This window comes from Lynx rufus, unplaced genomic scaffold (assembly GCF_022079265.1).
Source record: "Lynx rufus isolate CCGP_SWC_20201006 ecotype Redwood Valley unplaced genomic scaffold, mLynRuf1.p SCAF_9, whole genome shotgun sequence".
Taxonomy (NCBI): Eukaryota; Metazoa; Chordata; class Mammalia; order Carnivora; family Felidae; genus Lynx; species Lynx rufus.
The window spans coordinates 98,281,739-98,295,545 of NW_025814897.1; the positions used below are offsets into that span (position 1 = coordinate 98,281,739).

The 13,807-nt window shown below is 48.6% G+C and overlaps 1 protein-coding gene across 3 annotated transcripts in view; it reads left to right on the forward strand.

Moving 5' to 3' along the window:
- Positions 1-13,807, forward strand: part of CRY2 (cryptochrome circadian regulator 2) — a 33,178-nt gene that overhangs the window by 4,174 nt on the left and 15,197 nt on the right. For 2 of the 3 annotated variants that reach the window (XM_047071230.1, XM_047071231.1), the window contains exons 2-5: positions 3,522-3,630; positions 6,411-6,553; positions 8,168-8,352; positions 9,090-9,178. In XM_047071230.1, coding sequence (XP_046927186.1) covers positions 3,522-3,630; positions 6,411-6,553; positions 8,168-8,352; positions 9,090-9,178 — 526 coding nt within the window. Of the gene's footprint in view, positions 1-3,521; positions 3,631-6,410; positions 6,554-7,880; positions 7,993-8,167; positions 8,353-9,089; positions 9,179-13,807 lie in introns of those variants that run through there. The other variant, XM_047071232.1, reaches the window with a different exon arrangement.

Genomic DNA, 13,807 nt, shown 5'->3' on the forward strand with positions numbered 1-13,807 from the left:
CTTACGTAATATAATTCAGTTGCACGTGTTGTCTAATCCTAAGGGTGAGCTTTAACTGCTCACATAGGACCGTGTGCTCTAAATTTCGGCCATGTGAGCTCAGCTTAGAGCTGCCAAGGGTGAGCTGCCAGCCCCAAACACTGGTATCTCCAGTGCACAGGCCAGTGTTCTTTAGAGTCCACCCTTATTGGAGTAAAGAGAAACTGGCCATGTGGAGAGGAGGGCTCTAAAGGAGGGCAAAAGGCCCAAAATTCTCTCCAGTGAAAGAATGCACACACCGGCCCCAGTGAACCTTTGCCCAGTAGCAGTGCAGCTCCCTGTTTCTTTGGTGTTATGCAAAGCTGTCACCTGGCAGGTGAGGTGAGCCACCATAGCAGTGGCTTCTCTTTCTCTGGCTGCCTGGAGGCTGGGGCTCCAGGAGGCCTGTTGCCTCTTATGGGGGCCATCCTGTAAACCTCCTTCCTGGAGAAGCCCTGTAGGGCTGGACTCAGCGGGGAAGTTGGAAGTAACAAAGCATATCTAGAGCACCAAAGAAGAGGCAGAAACCAGGATCTCAGAGAAAGTTTAGTAGAAACAAATTAGAAGCAAAGAAAGGCAACTTGGAAACAGAAGCTAGAAGTGAAGTTCAGCTTTCTAGAACAGTGCTTGTGAAACTTTAGTGTGCAAAGGAATCACCAGGGGCTCTTGCTGAAATGCAGATTCTGATCCTGGAGGTCTGTCTGGGATTCTGCATTTCATCAAGCTTCTGGGAGATTCACAGCCATTGATCCTCAGAGGAGCAAGGATCTGGTAGCAAAGTTGTTGGCTGTGGTTCTCCTTGGTGGCTGCGTCTTGAACAGCACAGCCTCAGCACTCACATCGTAAGTCCTGGTCAAGAAGCAGTGGAGCCTGGCGGCCTGGTTTGAATTCTGGCCACTCTGTGCCTCGGTTTCCTCATCTATAAAATGGGAATAATGTTTCCTCATCTATAAAATGGGAATAATGATAGTGTCTACCTCATAGGTCAGTTTGAGAATTAAATGAGATAATGTGTGTAAAATAAGTAGACTGGTGCTGGGTTCATTGTAAATGCTCATCAAATGTTAGTTGTTGCTGTTATCATTATTATCATTTGGTTGCTGAGTTCAGAACTGGGCCTTCTGCTTCCTGCTTCAGCTGTAGACATCTCATGTCAAAGAAGAAAAGGGTTCTCGTGGGGTTATGTTACTTGAGAGCCGCTGCAAGGAATCTCTCCTTTCAGTAAATGAGGTCTGGAAATAAAGTTCTGTAGAAACAGCTGGAAGCTAGCTTTCGTGTGCATGTCAGCCTTATTTATAGCTTCAGATTGAAAGCCTGTGCAGCCTGGGGGACTGTGAGGGAGGAGGCCACCGAAGTGCATGGCAAGGACATTCCTGGGAGCCGCAGATGAAGGACCTTCTACCCTGAGGTTGTGGAATTTAGGTCTCCAGTCACCTGCAGCATTCTCGCTGGCAGGGCCCAGGTTTCAGGTGGCATGAGGCTATTTACATGGGTCTCTCCTATTTTCCTCTTGAGAGGAATGGTGCAGCCTGGGAGGAGGCCGACACAAGTGCGTCACTCCCGGCTTAGCTTTCCTTTTTTAAGGGCGTCAGTTTTTCAAAAACAGAAATTCACAGAGGCGGAGCTTTGGGTTTGCATGAAGCAACAGTCTCCATTCCCATCGCCTTGGAGAGTCTCTGCTGGCTGGCATGATGCTTTGGGCTGAGCCCAGGACTCTGCTCATGCTGGAATGTGGGTCTGTGGCATTCGCTGCCATGGGAGTGTCATGTCGCAGACGTCAGACTCAGCAGTGGGGACTGGTTCTAGTTGGCAGCCTGGGAACGGTGGCTGCTTCTCTAAGTCTGCAGTCGTCAGGGGATGTGATGTGTGCTGCGGAAGAGGCACAGGGTTTCGTTGCGTTCAAAAAAAAAACCTAGTGATTTCCGTCATTGACAGAGATGGGTGGGAGATACCAAAATATAGATAGCAGTGGTATCTGCGAACCAGGCTGACCTGTCAGGGCTTAGTTCCTGAGGAAGATCAGAGTGTCAGTGCGTTGCCTATAGTCAGGTTTGTGTTTGTCAGAGAGATTCCGAACACATGAGGTCTGGCAGCATCTCAGCCCCTGGAAGAGTGTCGGGCGTGTCACTAAAAGGCTTTAGAAATGGGGCACAGGTTCCTATCCCAGCCTTGTCACTTAACGATTATAATCTTAAGCAAATTAATTATCTTCTCAGTGTCTCATTTTCCTCATCTATAAAATGAAGATATTTCCCTTCAAAATGTATTGAGAGAATTAAAAAGAAAACACATCAAAAAGCATAACAGATATATAATAACACAATCACATTGTTTGTCTCTGTGGAGGGGAATTAAATCCCTCATGGACAAAGGGGAGACTTTTTACCATGTGAACTTTTTACAACTTGAATTTTGAATTACATAGTTATCTTTAAAATGTTGATTTCATTTAATTTAAAAATAAAACACATGTCAGGGGTGCCTGGCTGGCATGCGACTCTTGATCTTGGGGTTGTGAGTTCAAGCCCCATGTTGGGCATAGAGATTACTAAATAAATTAAATAAACTTAAAAAAAAAAAAACACGTCATAAAAAGGTATTGATAGATTTCTCAGAAAGGTGGTTGTGCCTAACCGAACAGTAAATGAATGTTTGCGGTCACATCATAATAATAAATAGAACACCGAAGGCATTCAGCAAATGCTTTTTCCTTCCCCGTGGTGATCCAGCTCTCAAGACTAGGTCTCTTGAGTATCTGGGATCCCCACCCCCAAAAGCATGTGAGGGTATCCTATAGAGAAGTACCTTCTAAGGCCTTCTCTCTCTTAGGGTGAGAATCTGGCAGCTGGAGGCCTGGAGAATGAACCACCTGCCAAACAAAACCCTGAGAACTGGGGGCCCGCCCAGGCTGTGGGCGTGCGGAGGTAGACAGGTGCAGCCCAGAGCGTGAATGCACAAGGCAGGGGTCCGATGGGCTCGGGGAGGTAGGGTTTGCCAGGGCTCTCGCAGTCTTGTTCCTCTCTGGTAAGACCTCAGGCTTCCACACAATATTGCCCTTATTTTTCAGATGGCTTTCTCCCCTGTTCTCCCTTTTGATTTTCACAGCAGCCTTACAATGGGTGAATATTCATACACAGGGCCCGAGGCTGCAAGGGAATAAGTGACTTCCCTCAGATCCACAGAGAACCAGCCCGAGGAGGAGCAGCTCACATCTGTCCCAGGCTTTCTATAAGCCAGGCACTGCACTAAATGTTTTTCACGCATTATTTGATTTTCTTTTCTTAGCAATTTTAGGAGCTCGGTACCGACATCAGCTCCATGTTCCAGATTAGAAGAAAAAAGCTAAACAGGTTAAGTAATGGCTGGAGTAGTGCCCGGGTCTCTCTGGTCCTGGTACTAACGATGCTACTTGTTCAGCATAGTGTAAGCTTCCCCCTGCTTTGTTAGGAAAAAGAATGCCTCTTCATTATGTCACCTCTAAAAGGCCTGTGTGGGTTCTGCAGGTTCCTACTTCAGTCTCTGGAAGATTTGGATACAAGTCTGAGGAAACTGAACTCTCGCCTGTTTGTAGTCCGGGGACAGCCCGCTGACGTGTTCCCGAGGCTATTCAAGGTACGTGTGCAGAGTCCTAGAGAAGACGGTGAGATTCTGTTCTCCAGAGTGTCCCCGCAGACTAAATGAGGTGATGTTCTGACGGAGAGAATGGAACCGGTCAGCGTGCTCTGACTGCTGCCTCTAGGGAAGTTGGGAGCAAAGCCAATCCGCTTGCCGACAGAATGGAAACTGTGTTAAAGGAAAAATTCTGTGAAACCACTGTCTTGTTGGAAAGTTCCCAGCTCAATCCAGACAAGGGATGTGGCGAGTTATTCCACCCCGGATGCCACTGGCTTCCTTAGATGTTTTCTTGGCTCAAGCCAGCAAGATTTATTAGGGCTCTTCCTATGCCAGGAGTTTGAAGACAAGTTTTCCTTTTTATTTAGCACAGGGTGTTTCCTGTCTTGCTATGTTCTTGTTGGGAACAAAATCAGCCCTTTTGAGGGAGCTCCCTGCCTCCCCTGGGGCAAATGATTGATACAAATCTTCACTTGGGTACCATGTAGGCCTCTGTCTGCTCTATCAGGTAGCCAGTCCACTTGCCCCCACCCCCAGCCTCTTTCTTTTTAAAGCACATTTCAAGGTCCAAACAGAGGCAAATGTACTCACGGACAGAGAGCTCTGGGACAGTCTGTCCTCATCCACAGCAGTGCAGGATTGTTTTTATGCCCCTTTCCACCCCAGCTCCCTTCCCTACTCTTCCTGGGGGGAAAGACCAGAGAAGAGGTCTCATGTCAAGACAAGCAGCTTACTAAATACCTTCTCGTTCACTTCACCTCCCCACATCCCACGCTCGTACACACACAAATCGCATAGTGCTGAAAACAGCCAGCGTTCATTGAGGGCAGACTATGAGTCAAACAGCATTCTAAGTGTTTTACGTGTATTAATTCACATAGCCGCCTAAGAGTATCTGCTGCTGTCCCTGTTCTATAGATGAGGGAACAATAACTTCATGGTCATGCAGCTAAGTGGTGATCTAAGACTTGAGCCCCGCTCTCAGACTCCAGATTTGTGTTCTTAACCCCCACACCGTTAAACACATGTGCCTCGCTTCTTGCTCTGCATTGTGTCCCCTGTCTCCTCTCCTCCTAGCACCTCAGAGGCCAACCCAGCAATAGCCCAGAAATTCAGATAGATCATTCATTCAGCCATTCAGCATATAATAGTCCTCCTTCCCCTTATCTGCAGTTTTAGTTGCTCACTGTCAACTGTAGTCTGGAAGCAGATGATCTGACTATATGTCAGATGGTCAATTAGTCGCCTAACACATCATTCACCTCACTCCATCTCATGCAGACATTTTGTCATCTCACATCATCACAAAGAGAAGGGTGGGTACAGTACAATAAGGTATTTTAAGAGAGCGACCACATTTACATAACTTTGATTACAGTATATTTTCTGATTGTTCTTTTATTATTAGTTACAGTTGTGTTAACCTACTGTGCCTAACTTACAAATCAAACTCTATCATAGGTAAGTACGTGTCGGAAAAAAACGGTACTATATGTAGGGTTCAGTACTATCTGCAGTTTCAGGCATCTGCTGGTGGTCTTGGAACACATCCCCTTCAGATCAGAGGTGACTACTGTATATTTATTGAGCTTCTAGTATGTCCTAGACCCCCTGCTAGGTACTAGGGTAATGAATGAGACAGCATTCTTGCTCTGAGAGTTCACACGCTAATGTGGGAAATAGACAAGTAATGGGCAGCTTCATTGCCATATGGTAAATGCTGTGATGGAAAAAGCGCCGGGTGCGGGAAAATCCTATTGAAAGAGAAGGTCAAGGAAAGCTTCTTGGAGAACGTGGCATCTAATAATATTTTATTACTATCCACAGAGTTATGAGTATTTAGCAATGTCATCTATATGAATTGGTAAACATGGTACCTGGCTCATGGTAAAGGCTCAATAAACGTTTAGTCCTGTTATCCTAGATGAGGGATAGTCAGCCCTCTCAGGACCCACACCACAGACAGAGCCGAGTCAGGTCCCTTATGGAAAGGGCGTTTGCCCTGGGGGGTTAGAGTTTTAAGGGACCATGGCCAGAGACTTTGGTTGGAATATGGATTTCTTCTTGACAGTCATGTTCTAGGGCTTTCTGTGAGTTATCTGTACAATCTTTTACTGGGCCAGCTTTCTCCCAGTATTGCAAGGAAATCTAGAAAATTCTACTAGAAAACACTAAAGACTTAGAAAAGAAATCCTTTATTTTTGAGCATGTGGCCCCTCTGGTCTGATTTCTCTGACCTCTGGACTAAGAATTGCGCCTCCTTCCCCGACTTGCTGAGAGAGCTAGGTAGAGCCTGTTAGCTCTGTTTGCTACTGGCCTCAGGACTGTTGCCGTGGAAACCATTAGGACACTTCACATAGCACAAGTCTGCCAAGAAAACCAAGGCAGAAGTTTGCAGGGCCCTGAGGAGCTCCGGGAAAGGCATGCTGGGCGCTGTCTCCACCAGTAGGCCTCCCCTGGGAGCGTTGTATTTATAGCCACTTGCTGCAATCTCCTGCCCCCAGGGCCCAGCAAGCATACAGGACTACCCACCTCTCTCTTGATTCCACCAGTCTCGGGCTCCACTGTCACCATGCTATTGGCCTCACCTCAAAGACCTGCTCTCCTCAAACCTGTGAACCTCAGATTGTTGGCTTTCCAGTTCAAATCTTTGTCCCTAGTTTGTTCTGCAGCCCACTCTGACAGGTCTCCAGATTCGTTTCCTGTAAGGAAGGAGCAGAGTTCTCTGCTTCATTTTCCTCCCCAAACAGTGTTTAGCATAACAGATTCTCTCCCCACAGGAATGGGGGGTGACCCGCTTGACCTTTGAATACGACTCTGAACCTTTTGGGAAAGAACGTGACGCAGCCATCATGAAGATGGCCAAGGAGGCCGGTGTGGAGGTGGTGACTGAGAACTCTCACACTCTCTATGACCTGGACAGGTGAGAAATGGGTCCCTGGGCTCAGCTTGCCAATTATGGGAGTTGGTGGTTCTGGCCCCTGCTGAGAAGAACTCTGGGAGGTTTACCGATAGAGCCACCTGGCACATGAGGTATGGCATTTTCTAGAATCTGGAAGAGAATGGGCCCGAGTTGGGGCCTGTGGAACAGATCACAAAGAGCTGTACCCAATTTGGGTGCAAAGAGGCTCACTAAGGCCGAGGGATGGAAGCAGTGAGGATCCCCATGCAAGGTCTTCACAGATCTGCCCCTAATCTGTTGTCCTGTCCACTCGCACTCCCACTGTGTCCTGCTCCTGAAAGGCTGCCGTCTGACCTCAGTGGACCCTACCTGGTAACCTTCCTGACAGAGCTCTATTCTCATATACCCAATTTCTGTATCTAATGTGAGTTCCCCGGGCTCCCCTGGCTATCTGGGTTTCCAGGCCATGTATTTAGATGTTGTGCAGGAGGCTCTAGAGATCCCTGCGGGGGGCTGATAACTACAGAGCAGCCTCCTTCCCTAGGGACAGGCCTGTGTGCTTTCAGAGTGTCTAGGAGGAAACCCTCCCCTCCCCTCCCCTTCCCTGGCAGAGCTGTCACCCTCCTGCTGCTGCCGCTGCTTTTGCTGCCAAGCCAGCAGCCATCCCTGCTCCCTGCCCCCCACCTCCCCCCCCCAAGCTAGTGGTGGCTGCCAGGAGGCCAGGTCACACATCTCTGCACGTGAGCTAGCTCTCAGGAGGAGCGGCTGGGTGTGGAGCTCCTCCTCCTGCCACGTGCCAGCCGAAGGGGAGGTGACTGCAGGGGCAGCAGCCAACCTCACATCCCCAGCGAACCTACCCAGCCAGCCAGTTCTTGCGTAAGCTGCTTCTTGGCCAACAGGAAGAGCCCGGGGAATCTGGCTCCAGGCCACCCCAATGCATTCTGTATAAACGGCCTCAGTTTTCCTCAGTCCTATATCTTCTTTCCTTAACCTGAGTTTGTCTCTGTTTCCCTTGCTCGTGAAAACAACAACAACAACAAAAACCTTTGAGAACTGCCAGACGCCCTTTAAATAGTTACTGCTATTGACCGCAGCCCCGATCTCTGATTTAGGAAAGATAGTCTGTTCTCCATGTCTCTGTTCTAACAAATTGGGACCAAGAAGGGAATGATTTTTCAACAGAAGAACATGCTTGCAGTTCTTGTCAAAGGACCTCCTGAAGGCTTATGCCGGGAAAGACAGGAAGGGCCGTGGGGATTCCCATGGTGTGGACACACAGGCTGAGTACCAAGAAGGCTAGCGGGGATTTTTCTGTGATTAGAGAGATACGGTCAGTCTCTGTCTTTAGGAGGCTCCACGTCGACACCAGGGAACCTGGAATTGAGTCCCAGCTTTGGCCCCGCCTTGCTCCATTACCTGAGGCACCTGCTCCAGCTCTCTGGGCTTCATTTTCCCTCTCGGTAAAATGGAGATGTAGCCTCCCTTGCCCCTTCCTTTCCACTTAGGGGTGGGACCTGTGAGTGGATGAGGAAAGCCACCCTCCAAGCCTTCCAAGTCTGGGCCGTTTTCTGGGAGGGCAGGGACCTGAAGTGAAAGGCCTCATGCGTGACATCAGGTGTGCCTTGGGATTCCCAGGATTATCGACCTGAACGGGCAGAAGCCACCCCTTACCTACAAGCGCTTTCAGGCCATCATCAGCCGCATGGAGCTGCCCAAGAAGCCCGTGGGCTCCGTGACGAGCCAGCAGATGGAGAGCTGCAGGGCCGAGATCCAGGAGAACCATGATGAAGCCTATGGCGTGCCCTCCCTGGAGGAGCTGGGTGCGTACTTCCTGACCCAAACCTCTTTTTTGGAAGATAGCTTACTGGGTTTTTTCTCCTTTGTCAAAGTGATGCATGTTATTACAGATGTTATAGAAGGAACAGTGAAACAAAAATGGAAATAACAATCACTGTTACCCCCCTGCCTAGAGATGACCACTATTGATTTTGGAGCATGTCCTTCCAGTCTTTTTTTCTGTTCTTACTCGTATACATCATCCTATGTTATGCTCCTGTTTTTGTACTTTTCTGTCTCAGAACATACAGGCACAGTCTAGTGCTGGCATCAGTGGGCTCCCCGACACCAAGATAACTAGTATAGTTTCCATTGAAAGGGCGTCTGTCAGCCCCTCAGGTCACTGACTGTACCCTTTCTCCCCTTCCTCCCCCATCCCGCGTTTTTTGATCCGAACAAAATTAGCCTTTCTCACCTGAAAACCACAGTCATTTCTAGCCAACCTGATAGGGCAAGCTGTACAGGATTGTTCTCATCTGTCTTGAATGAGGAGAGACCAGGATAGGGAAGGCAAGGGAAAGGAGATAAAAACGTGACAGTGGAAAGAGAACCAGGATGACCTGGCACATGTTGAAATGTTAGGATGATCTCAGCGCCAGCAGCACCTAGAACACATAGTTCAGTTCCCACAAGGTTCAAAGAACACAACGTGTCGAGACTTGTTGAGCTATCACTGAAACGGCCTGACCTCTGGTTCCATGACCTGCTCCTCCTCTTGTAGGGTTCCCTACTGAAGGACTTGGCCCGGCTGTTTGGCAAGGAGGAGAGACAGAAGCTCTGGCCCGCCTGGATAAGCATTTGGAACGGAAGGTATGGCCCCCGTTTCTGTGACACACAACTTCGGATGCCAGGATCCAGGCAGCAGAGGATATGAGAGTCAGCTTCATGTCCCTTAGTGCCTCTTCCCTCAGAGTGGTTGAAAATGAGAAATATTCCGAGGCACCTGGCTGGCTCAGTCAGTGGACCATATGACTTGTGATCTCGGGGTTGTGAGTTTGAGCCCCCGTGGGGTCTAGAGATTACTTAAAAGTATATATCTTTAGGGGCATGTGGGTGGCTCAGTCGGTTAAGCGTCAGACTCTTGATTTCGGCTCAGGTCATGATCTCATGGTCTGAAGATCCATGCTCAGTGGGGAGCCTGCTTCAGATTGTCTCCCCAGCTTGTGCGCATGGGCACTCCCTCTCTCTCTCTCTCTCTCTCATTCTCTCTCTCTCTCTCAATAAATAAATTTTTTAAAAATTTAAAAACTAAAAATCTTTAGGGCTCCTGGGTGGCTCAGTCGGTTAAGCGTCCAACTTTGGCCCAGGTCATGACCCTGCACTTCGTGGGTTTGAGTCCTGCGTCAGGCTCTGCGCTGACAGCTTGGAGCCTGGAGCCTGCTTCAGATTCTGTGTCTCCCTTTCTTCCTGCTTCTCCCCTGCTTGCACTCTGTCTCTCCTTCTCCCAAAAATAAATAAACAGTAAAAAAAAATTGTTTTAATAAAAATCTTTAAAAATTTCGAAAAGAAAAAGAAAAATCTTCCTGATGGCAGTAACAACAATAATAACGACTACCATTTAGTGAGTGTTTACCACATGCTGGTCACTGGGCTGAGCTTTTCTGAGTTAAGTATCTGCTTGCATTATTTCCTATTTTCTTTTCGACATCCCTACAAGGTAGGTGTTAAGCTCTCCATTTTACAGATTAGGAGATTAAGGTTTAGAGTTAACAAGTAGTAGAGTGAGATCTTGTTCTGCGTGATTCCAAAACTTATACTAGATTGCTTTTCTTTCATCTTTGTACAGGTTCCCCTTACTGAGAGGGTGTCTGGTCAGTGAAGTCCAGAAGATTAATTACTTTGTGTTTCTGTGTCCCATCCTCACCTTTTGCTGGGCCCCCTCAGCATTGATTTCCGTATGTTTGGACACAGAGAACAAATGGGCCACCTCCCAATAAAGTGGGAATTGGCAAGGGGAAGGAAAGAGGTGGAGGCCTCAAAGGCACTCCTTAATAATGTCACATGGCTTCCATGACCCTAGGACTAGAGGAGCAGAGACGGTTCTCATGATTGAGTCAGCTCCTGGTTTCCTGCCCACCATGGCTGTTTTATAGACTGATAGACTGGCTCTCAACTTTTTGTATTCTCAGATGGGTGGGCATTTGGCCCAGCAGCCAGGTGATAACAATGGAACAAGGAGACTAAGGCAGACCTACAAGGGAAGAATGCTTCCCAGCCCTGGAGGTGCCTCACCAGCAGTGAAAATGTGCCACAGGACCCACCTCCCTTGGGATGGCCCTATCTTCGTGTTACCATCAGCCACCTCAGCCAGCCCCACCAACTTAAAAGGATAAGACTGATGTCCAAGGGCTATGGGGAGGACCAGCTGTCCCTGTCCACATAAGGAGCTTTACCCAAAGATCCTTGGGTACACAAGAACACAGGCTGGGCTCAGGGGGCAGAGCGGTAGAGATCACAAATGGGATGGCAGGACTAGAATAAGACTGACAAGTATAAAGAGCTAACTTAATGGTCTCGTGGATTATCATCACCTTAAAAGCATTTTGTGGAGGGCTGTCCCCTTAGATCCTGAAGTCAGCGTCCTTTTCCACATGCCCCTGGAGGGTGTGGTCTGTCATGGGGCCTTGTGTCAGGACCCTTCAGACTCCGTGGTGGTCAGAGGGAACACCGTGTCCTACATGCTAGGAGAAGAGAAGGTGCCTGTGAGCAGAGTGTGACCTTGTCTCAGGAGGTTTATTTCAGTCTTCAGTTCTCCAAATCTGAGGTGAACATCTACTTGTGTCAGGATGGCCTAGCTACTAAAAAGACTGCCCAATGAGGCAAGCATAGAGTCCGCTTCCAGAACTAGTCTATTGTAGATGATAGACGTGAAACGAGGAATTACAGGGTACTCTGAGGGTTAGGAAAAGAGCAGTTCAGAGTGTTAGGGGAGCAAAGAGGAAGGGGGTTTTATTAATCAGTTTGTATTTGCAAGTTGGCTTTTGAAAAAGGGAGTTTTTGAACTCAGTTAACTAGGAGTCCAAGGTGTAGCCTTTAGGTGGATCCAGGTGTCCAAGTAATGCTGCCAGGAATACATTCTCCATCTCTGAGCTCTGAGGTAGGCTTTCCTTGAGCAGTGGCAGAGTGGTCACCAGAAGCTTATTTTCGGTCTGCTAAGCACACCAGAGGAAGTAGTGTGCCTCTTTTCTAAAAGCTCTGAGAAAAGTCCCGAGGAGCGTTTTCATTTCACTCTGGATCGGGTCATGTGACAGTCCCTGACTCAATCACCACGGCCGAGGAAGGGGTGTCTCCCTGTCACACTTGTATTGCCAAACTACTCCCAGAGTCAGAAGGTGAGCTCGGCTCCACTTTACCCAGTTGGACTGAGATTAGGGCAGGTTGGATCACTGCAAGGAAACTAGGTGCTCTCACCAAAAAGGGGAGACAGTGTATGATCTTTATCCCTGGTTCCCCAAAATAGTAGATGAGGGCAAGCATCTCTTTATAAAAGTATCCCTATTTTTATTTTATTTTATTATTTTATTTAATGTTTATTTTTGAGAGAGAGAAATAGAGTGCAAGTTGGGGAGGGGCAGAGAGAGAGGGAGACAGAATCTGAAGTAGCTCCAGGCTCTGACCATCAGCACAGAGCCTGATGCAGGGCTTGAACCCATGAACCGTGAGATCACGACCTGAGCCCAAATCAGACGTTTAATCGACTGAGCCACCCAGGTGCCCCTCAGTATCCCTATTTTTAAATGAGAATGGAATGATGGAACATTTTGCAACCTTCAGTGATGACGCATTGTGCGTCAATGACTGCTAACCCCCATAAAGAGAGACAGTCAGGCATTATGTCCCCCTGCAGTCTTGCCAAAGAAGTCAAACCTGAGTCCAACCCAGTCTCTGGTACCGGCCACCGGTTTGCAGCAATATACTGTGCCTGTGCAATCAGCAAAATGTAGACTGCGGGAATCAGTACAAGTCAAATGACCTGGGTTCTTCGCAGAAAACCTTAAAGGGAAAGAAAGAAATGACAGGAAGTATGTAGACTAAAAAAAACTTAAATAACAGTGACTCTGCCCCCAGTGTGGAGATGGGATTAGAGGGCAACCAGAATAGATGCAGGGAGATCAATTGGGAGCCTGTCACAGTCGTCGAGTCTACATCTTAGCCTGATCCAGGTTGGTGGCAAGAGTGATGGGAAGAAAAGGACAGATTTGAGGAATCTTTGAACAGTAGAATTGACAGGACTTGGCCACAAAGAAGTCACAGGTGATGGCCAGGCCTTGGCGTGGACACCCAGGTGGATGACGGTGCATTTTCTGAGATAAGGATGCCCTTGGAAGGGTGGTTTGAAGAAAAGAGTTGTTACACTTCGAGGGGCCTGGAGGGCAGTCAAGTAGAGATCCTGGCAGGGAGGTGGATGGAGTGATCTGGGAATCCAGCTAAGCAGCAGCTAAGCATCCTGGGCTGGAGCCACTGACATGCTGATCCTCCGTAAAGAAGTGGTGTTGGGAGCCACGGGACTGGACGCTCTCCCCCAGTAACACAGTTGAGTAGGGGACCCAGCACAGAGCCCTGAGATGCCAGCACCGAAGGGGTTGGGAGGGGAGGCAGCCAGGAGTGTGTGGAGTCCAAAGGCCAACAGAACAGAGGGTTATGGAGACGGGAGCAGGGTGAGATGTGCCGAGAGGTCCAAAACTATGACAGGAAGTGCCTGCAGGACTCAGTGGCATGGAAACCACAGAGACTTTGGTGGGAGGCAGCTTGGTGGGAGTGGGTGAGGGCAGAAGCCAGACTCGAGTGGGCTGAAAAGTGAAGGTGGGTGTGGGGAAATGGGCTGTGAAGAGAGGAAAGAGGACCCAAGAGTAGAGGTCTGCAGGGTTGCTAGAAGTTACTAGAAGTCCTTCATTTTTTTTTTCTTTGGTTTGCGAAAAAGCTAGATGACTTCCCCAATATTCTTGGAGTATAAACTGGAGAGAAAGATACGGAACATGCAAGAGAGGGAAGAGGGGCGGGCTCCAGAGCCAGGCAGAGGCCTTGGCCTTGGGCAGGGTCACAAGAGGGGGTAGGTGTAGATGCAGGCGAGTTTGTAGATTTGGTGGCTAAAGGTTGAGGAGCTTTTCTCCTGAGGGCTTCCATTTCCTTATTGTCGGGAAGGAAAGTCGTCTGCTGGAGGGTGGCGGGGAAGTGTGGCGTAGGGGGTCTAAAGAGGGTGTGAAGTTTGTGAAAGAGTCATCAAGAAGAGAAAGAGGGTTCTAGGAGTGGAGCAAGAGAAAAGAGTTACTAGATGTAGGTGGAGTCTGGAGTCAGAAGCTAAGTGCCCCCCGGCCCTGTCTCTTACCGACTCTGTAACCCCAGAAGAGGCACATCACCCTTTGGGCTTCGTCGTTCGTTTTCAAAAGGAGGTGCTGAGAAATGCCGCCTCAGAGGATGGTTCAGATCAGATGGGAGGAC